The sequence below is a fragment of the Phodopus roborovskii genome, unplaced genomic scaffold (genome assembly GCF_943737965.1).
Source record: "Phodopus roborovskii unplaced genomic scaffold, PHOROB, whole genome shotgun sequence".
NCBI lineage: Eukaryota > Metazoa > Chordata > Mammalia > Rodentia > Cricetidae > Phodopus > Phodopus roborovskii.
The window spans coordinates 11,782,270-11,798,949 of NW_026126558.1; the positions used below are offsets into that span (position 1 = coordinate 11,782,270).

The window sequence follows — 16,680 nt, forward strand, 5'->3', positions numbered from 1 at the left end:
GATGGTAGAGACTGTGTGGTCCCATAGTGGCTGTGCATCTGAGAATGGTTTTTGTGTGTGTGTGTGGGGGTGTTTGCCCAAGATCACATCCTGTTCCCAGGACAGCCTGAAATGGAAGTAGGGATTTCCAAACTCAGGACCATCCCATCACCAGAACTCTCCAGATGGTGACAGCTGCCTGCATAGACACTAAATAGCAGCTAATGTTCCATAAGCATTCTTTAGTGTAGTCTCCTAGGTACTCCTGGAGTGGGGTAGATAGACAGGAAGGGCTCACCTTGTCCTCCCTGTGGAATGACATGCAGGAAGCCCAGCTCACCCCCCGCACGTATGCGGTGGCCATCTTGAGGATATCCAACTTAAAAGGCTGCTCCAGAAATATCACATAGTTCTCTGTGACTCCAAAGCTGTGGTAGTAGCTGGGGGAGAGGAGCGAGCGAGAGGGGATGGAGCAGAATGCTTCTGCATGCTTCAAGGGGCTCTTCCCTTTCTTCTTGGTGCCTGGAGAAGAGCAAACCTGGGAATGTAGCAGGACAGCGCTATCACCTACACTTCCACTGTGTCCTCAGCTGAACCTTTGGTGAAGAGCCCACAAGACCAGATGCCAAGACTTGAGGACTCCCATTGGAGCCCACTTGCTATGGCAAACTCTGGGTCTCCAGCCTGAAAAACCACTACCTTACCCAGGGTCTTGAGGATCCAGTGGTCCCTACTCCAGCATGGGGACTCAACTGAGCCTCCAGCTGCTTTTACAAATACAATCTTATGTGGGACACAGCCACACCACATCATATCTGTGATGGCTTGCTATTTCTGCTTCTAGGGACAGTAGCTTAGTGTAGCCTTTGCAACTGGTTCCTAGAATCATTAGTAGCTACTTATGGTCCTTTGGCAGAAACAGAAGCTGCTGACCCATGCTGCAGAGCCATGTTTCTCACATTTGAACGTACATATGAATCTTGGGATGGTGATCAAATGCTGAATTTAAAGTGTTTCTGGGGCAGGCTTGTATTTCTACCAAGCCTCCCAGGAGTGCGTAAACTTCCCAGGCTTATGCCCATGTGTTTTGTGGGGAGCCAACACACATAATGTATCTCACAGGGTTTGTACCCATTGTTCTAACACTGCTCTTAACAAGACACACATCAGAGAACTGTTGTGATGAAAGACTCCCCCATGTCTCAGAGGTGAGCCAAGTATGTGCACATGCACAGGCCCAGTGGACATCCTGAGCTGTCATTGCTTCTCAGGCATGTCCTCCTTGCTTTTATAGTCAGGGGTTCTCACTAGGACCTGGAGCCCACACATTAGACTAGTGAGCCCCAGGACTTCAACCATCTCTGTCTCTCCAGAGCTAGGATTACAGGTGGGTATCACTGCATCTGGCTTTCTAAACAGGCTCTGGGGATCAACCTCAAAGCCTCATGCTCGAAAGGCTAGCACTCTACTGATAGGGCTATATCTTCCTCCAATGATGAGGGACTTTTACATGTGCTACAGCAATTAAGCAAGACTGTACAATGACCATTTTATACATGGGCAATTGAGGTGAATGGTCTATGATCCAGTCATAGCCTTGACTTCCTCCTATTTTATTAGGGAGAAACATACCCAGAAAAACAAAGCAAAACAAACAAACAAAAACCCAGAAAAACCAAGGCATGGGGCAGGGGTGGGAGAGTCCATACTCACCCCCTGTTCTAACTGCGGTTCACAAGTTCACAGGTCACAACTGCAGCTTTCACAGCGCTGAAGGCCATCGCTGTGTGTGTGTTCTGTGTTTTGAGTCTTTTGTAAGCATGAATCAGCCTTGGGCAAAAGGCCTCCCCACCCAGTCCTGGGGCTGATTTATAATGAGTTCCCTGTCCACGTCCCCACCTCTCTGCGGCCACCTGTGCACACTGTAAACAGCTGGCTTGTGGGAGAGGATGCTGTGGGGCTGTGGGCTAGCTTTCTTCACCAATGAAGAACACAGAGAAAACTGAGATGAAAGAACCAGGTCTGGGACATAGAGCATGAATGCCCCTGTTCCAGCAGGAAGCTGACACCACCATTATTTGCACAATGTCAGGGCTCCTGTAAGTCATGTGACCAACTCCAGGCCACCTAATTTTCTGAGCCTCATGGTCTCCTGTCATATGAAGCAGCAAATAAAAATGCTCAGAAGACCCCACCACACACACACAACCTGACACTCCAGGATGCTGGGCTGGATCATGCATCCTTCGCCAACTCAAGTAACTTGAATTTCACTCAATAATTTTCATGGCACACTTTGACCTGGGGGGAGCTGTGCTTCCAGCTTCTGGCAGAGCCTGGTAGCTTTTCTACAGACTATAGGGGTAGAGAGCACACAGGGACTTTCAGGATCACAGATAGAAACTTGTTACCTAGGTCAGAAGGTCGGGTCAAATACCCTTTAAGGCCTCATCGGCTGGGTGTGGCAACCAGGAGGGTCCCAGACAAACATAGGTTGGGAGCCTCACCCTCTTCCCCCTCAGTAACACGCAATCACTGGCCTGGGCTTTGCTCCAGGACCCGGCCCTGAGAGGAGGAGGTCCAGAAAGCCCCGGGAACAGGGTGTGGATCTGGAGTGGATCCCAGCAGGGCTGAGCACCCCAACAGCCCTGGGAGCCTGGCTGCAGCATGGAGGGGGTGGCACAATCTTGGCATATAAAAGTTTATCAGAAGACTTTAAAGAATGACTAACTCATTCCTAGAGAAAAAGTTAGAATATGCTAAATGGGTGGATGGGTAGATAGATGATCAAGTACATCAGCGGGTGGGTGGGTGAATGGTTGTATAAGTGGAAGGATAGGTGGATAAATGGATATATGGATGGACAGTTTAGTGGGTAGGTAAATAGATGGTAGATGGATGGTTGAGTGACAGGTGAGTAGATGAATGGATGAATGAATAGATAGAGGGAGGGATAACTGGATAGTTGTATGTATGTATGTATGGATGGGTGATTGAGTGTGTAAGTTAGTAAATGAATGGGCAGATGGATGGGTAAATAGGTGAATGGGGGTGTGGGTGGATAAATTAAATAGTGAATTCATGAATTAGAGGTTAAAATAGTGACAGGATTTCCTTTACCCAAAATAACTTCAGAAATGTCTTTTTCATGTTAAAGGAGAAAATTGAGCTCTTCCAAAAGAACCTTTGGGTTTTGCCTAAATGACAAAAGTAGATTGAAGATCATCTGAATAATCGTGGAAGGAAAGTTCTGCACTGAGTAGTGTGTCAGAAACAGAATCCAGGGCTCACTCAGCTGTCTTTGCTTTGTTAGATTCCCAGAGTGACCTACCTGGTGCTGTAGCAGGGATCTTAAATATTACATATTTTGTCCTTCCTTTGTCCACAATGGATGTGCCCATGTTAAGGACATTTCCAGCTTCATCATAATGAGGGTGTGAGGTCGCCAGGTTTACAGCCACATACTTCCGGTAGTCAACCTGTAAAACACAACAGCCACACTTTATTTTCATAAGAGAGAAGAGGGAATCCCATGAACACCTGACTGAGCCTAGGTCTATAAAGGTGGATCTTTCTGTACATTTCCTGATTGGAAAATAAAGGCATAATTTGCCTTTAAAGAGATGTCTTAATCAAGTAGTGGTGGCACATACCTCCAATCCCAGCATTTGAGCAGAGGCAGGCAGATCTTCGTGAGTTCTAGGTCAGCCTGATCTACAGAGATAGTTCTAGGATGGTCAAGGCTACACAAAGACACCTTGCCTGGAAAAAAACAAAACAACAAAAAAGAGATGTCTACTTTCATGTCCTGATGTGACCTTACATTAGGAGGTGCTTCTGCAACTAATCAGCTGTGGGAAGCTTGCGTGTGTGTTGTGTGTGCATGTGCGTGTGTGAGAGTGTATGTGTGCATGCAAGTGTGTGTGAGAGAGTGTGTGTGTGAGAGAGAATGTGTGTGAGTGTGTGTGTGAGAGTGTGTGTGTGTGAGAGAGAGAATGTGTGTGTGAGAGAATGTGTGTGTGAGAGTGTGTGAGTGTGTGAGAGAGTGTGTGTGTGAGTGTGTTTGTGTGTGAGAGAGAGTGTGAGTGTGTGTGTGAGAGTGTGTGTGTGTGAGAGAGAGTATGTGTGAGAGAGTGTGTGTGAGAGAGTGTGTATGTGAGAGAATGTGTGTGTGAGAGAATGTGTGTGTGAGAGTGTGTGAGTGTGTGAGAGAGTGTGTGTGTGAGTGTGTTTGTGTGAGAGAGAGAGTGTGTGTGTGTGAGTGTGTGTGTGAGAGTGTGTGTGTGTGTGAGAGAGTATGTGTGAGAGAGTGTGTGAGAGAGTGTGTGTGTGAGAGAATGTGTGTGTGAGAGTGTGTGAGTGTGTGAGAGAGAGTGTGTGTGAGTGTGTTTGTGAGAGAGAGAGTGTGTGTGTGTGAGTGTGTGTGTGAGAGTGTGTGTGTGTGAGAGAGTATGTGTGAGAGAGTATGTGTGAGAGAATGTGTGTGTGAGAGAATGTGTGTATGAGAGTGTGTGAGTGTGTGAGAGAGTGTGTGTGAGTGTGTTTGTGAGAGAGAGAGAGAGAGAGTGTGTGTGTGTGTGTGTGTGTGTGTGTGTGTGTGTGTGTGTGAGAGACACAAGTGCCTGTGGTTCCTGTCCCACGTTCTGGTCTGGTCAGGATCCTCTGCATAGTGACAGGGTACCTCATGACAGAAGGCTCCAAACTATGATCAGGGCAGGTAGATCATCATCTGCCAGGCAGTTCCAGCCACTGATCTGTGCTGATCCTATTATTTAAATTCATCCCTGCTGGAGTCCACAGAGGCAGAGTTGCAGCCTCTCGTGATATTACTCTGTAAACAGAGCTCATAAAACCATTTACTAAAAATGAATTCTACTAACAAGTTGAACTATGAACCCTGATCAGAACAGACCACAGGTGAAGAACAATGAGACAGCCAGGAGCTAGTGGTTTACCCTTCTTCTTCAAGATAACACAGCCAGCTAAAGAGTTATGTAGGACTCTGGCCCTTCCTGTATTCCCCAGCACGCATCAGTTGTGCCCTTGTCACCTAGTTTACACGGAACAGAATGCAATTTCTCTACTAAGAAAAGTGTTCAACTTAGCAGACCGTTCAAATGCCTTATGACAACACTGTGGCTTTGAAGAACCAGCAAAACTGAAATGGGGTTTATTGATTTTTCACAAGAATGTTGGCCCAGAGCTTCCCAGGAAGCAGTTCTGCCTGCTGGTTGCCCTTGCTCTCTGAGTAATACCTCCCTCTGCAGGTCACTGCGGGGAGAGTCCCTGGGTCCTAAGAGCTATGACTATGATTCTGAATTGTCTTCCAAACACACAGTGCTTGTGAATGTGACATCACTGGGCAACAGCATCATTGAGTGTGTAATTACAAGTTGATGTCATACCATAGGAGAGCAGGCTGTGACCTTGTGACTTGTGTGCTTATAGAAAATGGGAAATTGGAGCACACAGACACAAGGTGAATAATAACAAGGGGCCGAGGAGATGGACACTAAAGAGATATGTCTATGAGCTGAGGAACATTGAGGATTGGTGGTAAGTCCAGGAGTTGGGAAATACAGGAAGGATACTCGCCAAAAACTGCCAGAGCCTGGCCCTACCAACACCATGGATTTAGAATTGTGGCTTCCATAAATGCAAGACAGTAGGTCTTTGTTATTTTAAGCTGTTTAGCCTGCACCACTTTTAGGGATGGGGATATGTTCTAAAGATTTATTTTTAAAATTGTGTGTGTGTGCATGTGTGTATGTGTGTGCATGTGTGTACATACATATGAGTACGTGCAACTCCATGCGTATAAGTGCAGTACCCATTCAGATCAGAAGGGGGCATCTGATTTCCCCTCAAGCTAGAGTTACAAATGGTTGTGATCCACCCAACCTGAGTGCTGAGAACTGGACTCAGGTGATCTGTAAGAGCAGTCCATGGTTTTAACTACTGAGCCATCCCTCCAGCCCCATGGGGCCACATGAGAAAGTCATCATGAGGAGATTTCACTTTGGGGACATCATAGAGTTTACCAGATAAGATGGCTACAGTGTCAGTGGGTGGACTCATCTTTGGGGCTCCCATCGTGCATGTATTCCATGGTTAACTGAAATATACTTAAACAGCACGTGACTGTGCTTACATAGCAACCACTGAGAACCAGTGTAGCAGTCCCTGCTTCAGTTGAACAACAAGCACCATGGGAGGGTAGCTGAGGGCTGAATGGCATCAGGGGAGGGGACATTCCAGTGAGTTCCTCGTAGACAGCTTGGGTTCCTCGTAGACTCCCCAGGGGTGGGGAGTGGGGTTCCTTTCTTGGGTCAGGAATGTTCAATGATGGTAAGCCCATGGTACCTTCTCTAGGGTTTCTAGAGTCTGGGGGTTGATTTTCCTGATGTAGTTGGTCTCTGTGGTCGCATAGAAGTCATCTCCACACTTCATGACATTGATCAGGCAGTTGTCTGTGAAATCGGGGATGGTGTGGGACAAGTAGGAGAACGCCCTGGAAGGAAAGGGGGTTGTGTTAGTGGCCATGTCAGGGTGGTTCTGCTCTCTGTGACTTGCCTTCTTGTCATTTAACATGACTCAGACATCAGGTTCCCCAGACAGCAGGAGCTGATATGCTTCCAACTATTTTAAACACCCATACAGATATCAGACATGTAACCCTATACGCACCCCCTCCCAAAAAAAGAAAAAACTTAGCAAAAATGGTTAATATCTGCTTTGGCAGAACCTGAGTCCTTATTGAGTATTCCAAATTTGTCAAGAAGTTATTTGTAGTTTTTTTTTTTGTTTTTGTTTTTGCTTGTTCTTCTTTTGAAACAAGGTTTCATTTGTCCCAGGCTAGCCTCAAACTTGCTATGTACCCAAGGATGTCCTTGAACTTCTTGATCATCCTGCCACCAACTTTTGAGTGCTTGGCTAGGCATGGGCACTCACGTTCCTGTAACCCAAGAGCTGTGTGAAGTGGAGACAAGAGGATTGCTGGGGACTTGCTGGCTTCGCTTAGCTCCCACTGCAGTGAGCGGCTCTGTCCAGACATGGAGCATTGGTCCATCACATCTGGTTTAAGCTTGTGCTGGGATCGAACCCAGGGCTTTGTGTAAACCTCTACTAACTGAGCTACATCCTCAGTCCTGGAATTAGTTTTGGAGAGAGAGAGAGGAGAGAGAGAGAGAGAGAACAAACTCCTGTTAGTTAAGGCTCATGGTTCATTTTGCCAAATGGCAAACTACGAACAGGAAGAAAGAGAAGCCAAGGGGGTTTATTGGTACAAAGGCAAACACTGGACACAGTGTTGAGTGGTACTCCGCCTACTGGCAGAGGATATAACTGCAGGGATGCTCCTCCAGGTGTGGTTTTAAAGTCCTTCCAGCCCACTCCCTTTTCTCTGTTCACACCTCCCCAGCTCAGCCCATCTGCAAGAGCAAGTCGCCCTGTTCCAGAGATGGATGATGTCATCCCTGGAAAACCAGAAGCAGTTTTCCTGTCCCTGGTCAATCCACCCTGAATCTTTCCATAGTTCTCTTCTGTCTGAAGTGTATCTGAAGGGAGGTAGTGGCAGCAGGTCTGCCTCTAGCCAAGAATTTAATTGTTGGATGTGTACCACACACATCTGCTTCATAACCCAGATGGTTTCAGATGTGGCCCAGAAAAATCTCCCCACCCCCTCATTTGTCAGCTTTCCATGACTGATCGCTTTATGTCCTGTGCAAGCAATAATACACCTAGACTTCTTTCTTTTTTTCTCCCTCAACAGAGAACACATTTATGAACCTTGCTTTATAAAAAAGTTTGTGTGGCATGTGTGTAGTTCATGTGTGCAGGTATACATGTTCATATGTGTGAATAGTGGGCCAGAGGAAGATATCATTCTCTACAATATTCTCTCTCTCTGATTTTTTTGAGACTGTGTTTCTCTGTGTAGCCCTGACTGTCCTAGAACTCTGTCTGTAGACCAGTCTAGCCTTGAAGTCACAGAGATCCAGCTGCCTCTGCCTCCTGAGTGCCAGGATTAAAAGTATGCACTGCCACCATCTGGTTTCTACCATACTCTCTCCCATTAGAGCTGGAGTTAGTCTGTAAACCCCTGCAATCTGCCTGTCTCCTTCTCACACTGTGCTAGGGTCCCAGGCATACTTATGACCATGCTCAGCTTTTACAAGAGTTGTGGAATCTAAAGTCAGGACTTCATGCTTTCTCTCAGCAACTAGCCATGTCCGCGGCCCTACCCTGATCTAAACAAACAAACAAACACAAGCAACTTTTTGACTTAATGCATCTTAGAATCTTTTTTTTTTGTAGCATAGCTAGCAGTCTCATTTCTTTTTTTTGCCTCACTAGGCATTTTCTGATAGCAGTTTTACTGTTGTGCACTCAACCAGACTTCTTGCAATGACATCTGGGTTGTGTGTAGCTTTTATCATAACAAATTATATAGCCAGGAATAACTTTGTCCATTTGTCATTTCCAACTTGAGCAAGTAAGTGCATCTCTAGACCAAAAGGGAACATACATTTGTAATTTTGATTGATAGTGCCCAAACATTCTCCCACCAGCCAGGCAGGAAAACATCTGACAAGTTGTCATCCTCTCTTTACCTCCTTTGCCACCAATGATCAAGAATCACACAGCATCTATGGTCACAGGCAAGCCACAGGGAGTTTTATCTACCCTGAAGAAAATTACTGGGGTGAAAATATGGGCTGTTTTGACCATCAGAAAAAAAAATATAGCTGGGCGGTAGCAGCCCATACCTTTAATCCCAGCACTCAGGAGAGGCAGGTGAATCTCTGTGAGTTCGAGACCAGCCTGGTTTACAAGAGCTAATTCCAGGATAGCCTCCAAAACCACAGAGAAACCCTGTCTCGAAAAACCAAAAAAAAAAAAAAAAAAAAAAAAGAAAGAAAGAAAAAAAGTATATATATATATACACACACACACACACACACACACACACACGTATTGTTAAGATTTGGAAAGAGTTGTTACTTGGAGAAGATGTTTTTGCATGGGTCTGGATAGGCCATTGTTCCAAACTCAGACACCACGATTTTGTTGGCCTCGATGTTGGCATTGTAGGTGTCACTCTGCAAGTATTTGCTCCTGTAGAAGACCTCCCCTGAAATAGAAGCAGACACTTGTCAGCCTGGCACCTTCTGGGGCTTTGGAATTGATGTCAGCCAGCCATTCTAGGGGCTTTCCTGGGGGCCAGAGCGAGGTTTGCTGGCCCAGACAAGCCTCTTTTGTGCAAGTGCATACCACAGAGAGAAGAGAGTTCAGATTGTAAGTTCATCTCCACACATTAAAATATGTGGATGTATTGTGTTGTGTGTGGATTCAGGAACACCCAGTCACCCTGCCCAGTATGGCCTAGCCAATGGCAATACCTTCCCCAAGCTAGTGTTTGTTCAGGAAGACAGAAATTTGGAGAACTGGTTGGGAAGGCTGTGCTGACTTCTGAAGCATCATTCACAGCTAGAGGATCTATCTTCAGAAGCCAGTGTCAGCAACTTCATATATGTTGCATCTGGGTGTAGGGGGATGACATAACACTGGATTCTGTATAGCCACAGAAGATCGGAACTTCCCAAGATCTATCATCAAAACTCAAAATGCCTAGTCACTCCTTGTTCAGCCATAAGTGGGACAGCTATACTATACCCTTTCTCCTGAAGAGATGGGGAGCATCGAGGAAGAGTCAGAAGAAAGGTTTTAAGAGCCAGAGGCTGGGGAGGACAGAGGTGGAACGGTGTCTTCTGGGCTCTGAAGAACCATTGCACTCACAAACACAGCTGCTCTGCTTGCCCGCGTTACATCAAGCCAGTCACCCTGCATAGAGATGATCACAAAAGCCCCCACTCCTAGCTGAAGAGCTCTTGGTAGTTGTTGGCTGCAAGCAGAGAGTCAGTTTTCTTTAGAGGTGTGATCCCCATAGGTGTCCCAGGCTCCAGTGGATGCCCCACGCCTATGCACATATGGGCAGCATTAATAGACTCAGTGGGTTACAAAAATAAGATAAAGGATGGAAAAGGGGTGTCGGGGGAAACGGCTCAGTGCATAAAGTCACCTGCTGGCAAATCTGTTGACCTAATTTTGATGCCCAGAACCCACCCAGTGGAAGGAGATAACTGACCTCCCCCTTCCCCAATGTGTCCTTACACATGTACTTATGTTGACACACACATACACACAAACAAGTACAATATAAAAAGCAATGTTCTGAGTAAAAGAAACCTAACATAAGTTGTCAATCAGAGTCAAATAGGTTGTAAACACTTGAATGCAAAAATTTTTAACACATGAAGTAGAAGTGTGAGCATAGATATATTCTCACCTAATAAAATAGACATGCAAGGAGGTTAAATATCTTAAGCTACATAAGCAATGAGTACTAATGGATTGCTAGGCTGGTAATGAACATAGTGATGGCCTCTCAGGTAGGATCTTAAGAGTCAGTTTGACTCTACTAAAAATACACTCAAAATGTGCAGCAGGGTGACATTTCATGATCGGGCCATCTCACATAAGTGACACCTCAGTTAAGAAGGTGATGTGAGGAATATCCCAGAAGCCCAATATCCATGCAACAACAAGCTCTTTCCCTGATAATCCCTCCGATGATGACTTCTAAGAGCACCAATGGATTTTTTTTTCTGGGGGTGTATTTCCATATCTTTCTCTGAAGGACTGAGTGTGCATTTCAATAAAAACCACACCCATTCTCTACCTAAGGAGAAATGATGACCATAACAGCAACACTAACCATCATGAGACTATAGTCGACTTCAGGTAGCAGCCTCCTGGTCCCTAGAGTCAGCATTTCAATGAGATTCTCTGAGGCACCTGGCTTTGGGTACACAGAATACATGTTCTGATGGCTCACCATCACTGCCGCCTTCAGAATCACTTAGGAGACATATCTCTAGACAGATCTTAAGAGGCTGTCTCCAGAGAGGCTTAACTGAAGAGGGAAGAGCCATTCTGAACTGAGTGTTGGAGTTAAGCCTTTGCCTCTGCTTCCTGCCTGTGGATACAGCGTGGCCAGTGTGCCTCACTCTCCTGTTATCAGGCCTTCCTCAGCAAGCCCTGAGCCCAAAAGAGATCCTTCCTTCCACTTTAAGTTGCCTCTGTATTTTGTCACAATGTTAAAAGTGGACTTTTACTTGAGTGTTGGTTGATGAAATTCTAGATGATTGAGGAAAACCCTTGATGTTTCAAGTTGGAAGCTCGCCTGGAGGGGCTGTGAGCCTTCTGTTGGTCTTCAGCCAAGTACAGCACTGAACAAATACCCACTTTAGAGCCAGCTTGTCCTTCTTTGGTCACTCTTTCTGGATGCCACCATCCACATGGCACTGGTTAGAGCCTTTGGGCCCCAATGCTTGGCTTGAAAGGTGAATTCTTTTCACTTGAAATGTAAACTCTCAGTCCAGGCCACCCACTTCCTATAAACACGGAGCTGTGGGATCTCAAAGCACTTGAGGTGCTGAGAGAAAGTAGCTCTGGAAGTGCTCAGGACTAATGCTGGACTAAAAAGTCGTCAGCCACTGCCCACCCTGCTCTACCAAGCTGCCAGTTGGTTACATCCCATCTGAAGGGACACAGTAAACATAAATATCATGCCTAGTGTCTTCAAGAACTGGGTCAAGTCTGATTGTCTTGTGTTAGAGGGTATGTATTCACGTATACATCATAAGCCAAACACATGTGCACCCATACACTCTGACATATGCCATACATACTTGTGTAATTCACCTACTCTAGCACGCACCACACACACATGTACACCCACATTCCCCAATATGTGCTCACACATATGTGTACACACTCACATGCTTTGACACACACTATACCCTTTTGTGTGCACTCACACGCTTCAGTACATACCACAAGTACTCTGTATACCATACACTCTGACACACACCACAATACTGTGTGTCTACACACACCTCAGCACACATTGTACATACATGTGCACTTCCATATTCCCAACATGCACCACACATACATGCATACACACACTAAACACACTTGTATGTACAATGCATCCCAGCACATACCACACACACACAGGCACACACTACAAAGCACCCATGCACATATCATGCACACTCTCACACATATACATGAGCATGCACACAATACTCAAATCCCAGGGCGATGATGACTCTGTCTCCTAGAAACAGTCTCTTTGCTGTCAAGAGTCTTGACATTACTCACTGTCACTACTTTAAACAAACTTTCTACTTTGAAGTCCTTTTAGATTTAGACAAAGGAACCTATTCTCTACCTTTCTCCAGCTTTCTTCTTCTTTGTTCTTTCTCTTTTACCCAGTCTTTGCTTGATATTTATTTATATTATTTACATTATTTTATCTTTTGAGATGGAGTCTCACTAGGAAGTTCTAGAATGAAAACTAGAAGTCAGTTGGAGGCTTCTCAGAAACTAAAAAATGACTGGAGAGATGGACCCACAGTTAAGAGTGCTGTTCTTACAGAGGACCCAAGTTCAGTTCCCAGCACCCACACTGGGTGGCTCCCAACCACTTGTAACTCCAGCTCCTGGCAACCCAATGCCCTCTTCTGGACTCCTAGGGTGCTGCATTCACATGCACAAACCCTCACACAGATGCAATAGCATACACATAATTAAAGATAAATCTTAAAAAAATAACTCACAAAACTAAACTAAAACTAGATCTACCACAGAACTCAGCTATACCACTCCTGGGTATTTACCCAAAGGACTCTAAGGCAACATGTCCTGGAGATATCTGCACATCCGTGTTTATTTACTGCAACTCCAATCACAATAGCTGTTGTGGAACCCACGGAGGTGTCCAACAACAGAAGAATGGGTAAAGAAAATATGGTATGTGTATATAATTCAACTTTCTTTTAGCTATAAAGAAGGAAGCTATGTCATTTACAGGAAGATGGATGGACGTGGGATTGCTAAGTGAATTCAGTCTCAGGAAGATAAATACTGTATTTTGTCACCCATACATAAAATTATGTAGAAGTGAAACAGTCTAGGGGAACAAGAGGGATAAAAGAGAGGGCGAGAAAAAGAGATTATAGAGGAATATGGGGGATAGGTTCAACATCTGATACATGCCTATATGAGAAGCAAAATAAATGGAACAAAAATCTAAAGAATAAAAGACCCGCTATAAGATGCACAAAACAAAATGAACAACACCCATTTTTTTCTTTTCCCCTGACCCCAAGTTTCCTACCCATACCCTCTTCCGAACTAGGCAGGGGGAACTTGCCGTTTTGTGTTGCTACCTCCACTGTTACACAGTGGGGGAGGGGAACCTGGAGGCCCCACAGGAGATGAGAGGCCTGGTTGGCAATCAGGAGACACTTAGAGGGGTGGGTGGCAGACGTGGGAGACCCTGATAGCAGAGGGCCCAGGACACACAGCCTTGATGGTTAGGGCAAGCAGTGTGTTCAGCTGGCTTCTTTTCAGTCTGGCCTCCTGTTTGATCAGAGGCCTGTCATAAGATGAAATGACGGAGAGCCTTGGGCATCTTTCCAGAGTTGTTTGCAGTAGACTGGGTAATGCTCTCCCTGAGATCATCCTGCATCCAATGGAAGGGACTTTGTGGGTCTTCTTTGTTAAAGCATTAGGTCTATCTGACTTGTCATGATGGCATTATAAAGTCTTTGTAAGAGAGAGACAGGGAGGGGGATGGGCAAAGAAGTGGGAAGAGAGAGAGAGCAAGAATTGGGGGAGAAAAGAGAAGGATGTGAGAGGAAGGAGAAGATAGAAAAGGAGGAGTAAAATGGGGGAAGAGAGGAGGAAGAGAAAAAGTAGAGGGGGAGAGGAGGAGGTGGAATAGGAGAGGGGAGAGGAGGAGATCATGAATGGAGAAGGAAGAGAAGAGACAGACACTGAAAAACATGCATGATACCATGTCACTGGTTTGAGAGAGGGATGGATCCACAAGCCAAGGGTGCAGGCCACTTCTGAAGTCTTGCAAAGCAAGGCAATTGGTTTTCCTCAGAGCTTCCAGAAGGAAGCTACCAAGCAGGCTACCAATACTCTGACCTTACTCTCAGTGTAATCAATTTCAGACTTCTGACGCTCCCACCCCAGAATGGAAAGAGAACAAACTCCTGTTGTTTCAGGCCCTTGAGTCCGCCTTGTATTTGTTACCATGGCAACAGCAAACTCATGCTGGCATCTCACCATCTCTGATGGAGAAGCTGTGGAGAAGGGCCAGGCCGTCAAACCAATGGTTGTACTTGCTAACTCCCACTGTGTGCATCCCGGGCCCATTTCGAAGCAGGGTCCCCTGCAGCCATGTTGGAATCTTGCCTGTTAAAAGATAAACAGATTAGTTGCCAGATTCCATGACCAAGCTGAAAAAAAATCTCAAAAATGTGTGTGTGGTGGGTGTTGGAAAGGAAGTGAGTGTATAGAGTACTACTACTCATTGCCCATTTACCCATAGTTCTTTCTAGAAATGGTACAACAGGGGTGGTAGTTTGCTAGCACTGAAGTTGACCCAGAAGAATAGATAATATCCCTACCGCGAAGTTGTTCACTGTTCATTAAGGAGATTAAAAGAATAGATACTCCAAATACACTTCTAGGGAGGCAGTACTGCAGCCCAGTACTGCTCTGATAGTCGTGAGGGAGAGTATTAGCCTCACTAAGGCATGGAAGAACAATCTAGAGGGTAGGGGATGGCTCTCTTGCTAAAGTGCTTACAATGCAAGCATGAGGTGCTGAGCTTGGCTCCCACAACCCAAATTAAAACAAACAAACAAACAAACAAAACAAAACAAAACAAAACAAAAAAAAAAAAACCTCAGGCATGAGCCAGGTGGTGGTGGCACACACCTTTAATCTCAGCACTCTGGAGGCAGAGGCAGGAGGAGCTCTGTGAGTTCAAAGCCAGCCTGGTCTACAGAGTGAGTGCCAGGACAGGCTCTGAAGCTACAAAGGGAAACCCTGTCTCAAAAACAAACAAACAAACAAACAAAACAAAACAAAACAAAAACCAAAAACCCCAAACCAAAACCAAACAAACAAAAAACCAATACCCCCCCCAAGGCATGATGGCACATGCTTGTGATCCCAGTGCTGGGGATGTGGAAACAGTAGATCCCTGAAACTTGTCAGCCAGTCTAGCCAAACGGGCAAGCTCCAGTCAAGTGAGAGATCTTGTTTCAAAAATCAAAGTGGGTGTCATCTTAAGGAAAGACACCCTAACACCCAAGGTTGACTTTTGTCCTCAGTGTGTGTAGAGGTCAGAGGACAACTTTCAGGGATCATCACCCTCCTTCTGCTATCTATGAAGAGCAAGCCATGGGGAGTAAGCCAATAGGCAGCTTCTCTCCATGGCCTCTGCATCAGCTCCTGCCTCCAGGTTCCTGCCCTGTTTGAGTTCTTGTCCTGCTTCCTTTGATGGTAAGTAGTGATATGAAAGTGTAAGCCAAATAAACCCTTCCCTCCCCAAGTTGCTTTGGTCCTAGAGTTTCATCATAGCATTAGTATCCCCGACTAAGACATCTACCTAATGAAAACTCGAGAGGATCTGGAAAGATGGTGTAGTGGTTAGGAGCACACATTGCAACGTCCAGTTCCAGAGGATCTGAGTTTGATTTTCAGTAGCTCATAACCACGTGTAACTCCAGCTCCAGGGGATCTAACACCTCTGGTCTTCCCAGATACCTGTGGTCATGTTTACATCCCACACACAACTATAGACACATACACATGATTAAAGATAATAAAAGCTTAAGAAAAACACTTGGGGGAAATATATTCAAATAATGATACTTTAAATTTGTCTTTTATATCTTAATATTCACCTAAATGTTGTATACAACTTAACAAATATACATTGATATTCATAGAAAAAAAAAAAAAAGCTGGGAAGGTTCCTATCAACTTCTAAAGCAATTCCTCTGTTAGCAAACTCTGCCTGAAGGCCAACACAATGGCATGGCAGGTAGACACTTGCTTCTAAGGCTGACACCTGGGTTCAATTCCTGGGATGCACATGGTGGAAAGACCCCACTCCTGCAAGCTGTCCCTTGGTCTCCCCACTTGTACTGTGGCTATCAGAGGATTCCTGGATTCTTCTGGAGACAGTGGAAAGGAATGGCTCTCTCCCTGGAAACTGAGTTACCATGTGCAAACAAACCCAGTTTACCACAGAGACTGTTTTGGGGGTCTTGGCTTATCTTGTTCCCATAAACACATTTCCAGGCTCCCAAAAGCAGATTATAATACAGAAAAAAAAAGATGCCCATCTAAACAGGAAGTCTCACCTGTCACTGTGGCTGGCACTGGCACCAGCTGTTCTTTCTTATTCCTGCCAAATATTATCTCCATGGAACTGGTAGGTGGCGGCGAGGAGGATGTTACGGGAATAGACATGATAGCCCGTGTGCCTTTCTGCCCTCTGTTCCTTTACATCTTCTTCTGTCCCTCTGCTTCCTTCCCCTCTGCAGGTCAGTGATTCTGCCTCCTGCCAGAAGCTGCTGGGTAATTTATGCAATGTTTGGTCAAAGGTCAGTTCCCAAGCCATGTGCTACTGCTAATCTTTAACCCTGCTTCCAACTCTTCCTCTCTGCTTTCACTTGTAGCTTAACCCAGAGAGGCTCTGTTTGAAGTTGGTGGAGAGCATTTGGTGCATTCTGCTGAGTTAGGTTGTCTGAGCTAGCCCAT

At 45.5% G+C, this 16,680-nt stretch overlaps 1 protein-coding gene across 1 annotated transcript in view; it reads right to left on the reverse strand.

Annotated features, from left to right (window-relative positions):
• The window catches only part of Bco1 (beta-carotene oxygenase 1), a 33,633-nt gene extending 17,194 nt beyond the window's left edge, over positions 1 to 16,439 (reverse strand). Inside the window, exons 1-6 of the mRNA XM_051201742.1 lie at positions 16,281 to 16,439; positions 14,188 to 14,316; positions 8,983 to 9,112; positions 6,343 to 6,490; positions 3,311 to 3,458; positions 278 to 501 (exon numbers count right to left, since the gene is read on the reverse strand). Of these exons, the coding sequence (XP_051057699.1) occupies positions 278 to 501; positions 3,311 to 3,458; positions 6,343 to 6,490; positions 8,983 to 9,112; positions 14,188 to 14,316; positions 16,281 to 16,389 (888 nt within the window). The 5' untranslated portion in view covers positions 16,390 to 16,439. The remainder of the gene's footprint in view (positions 1 to 277; positions 502 to 3,310; positions 3,459 to 6,342; positions 6,491 to 8,982; positions 9,113 to 14,187; positions 14,317 to 16,280) is intronic.
• Between the last annotated feature and the right edge of the window lie 241 nt (positions 16,440 to 16,680).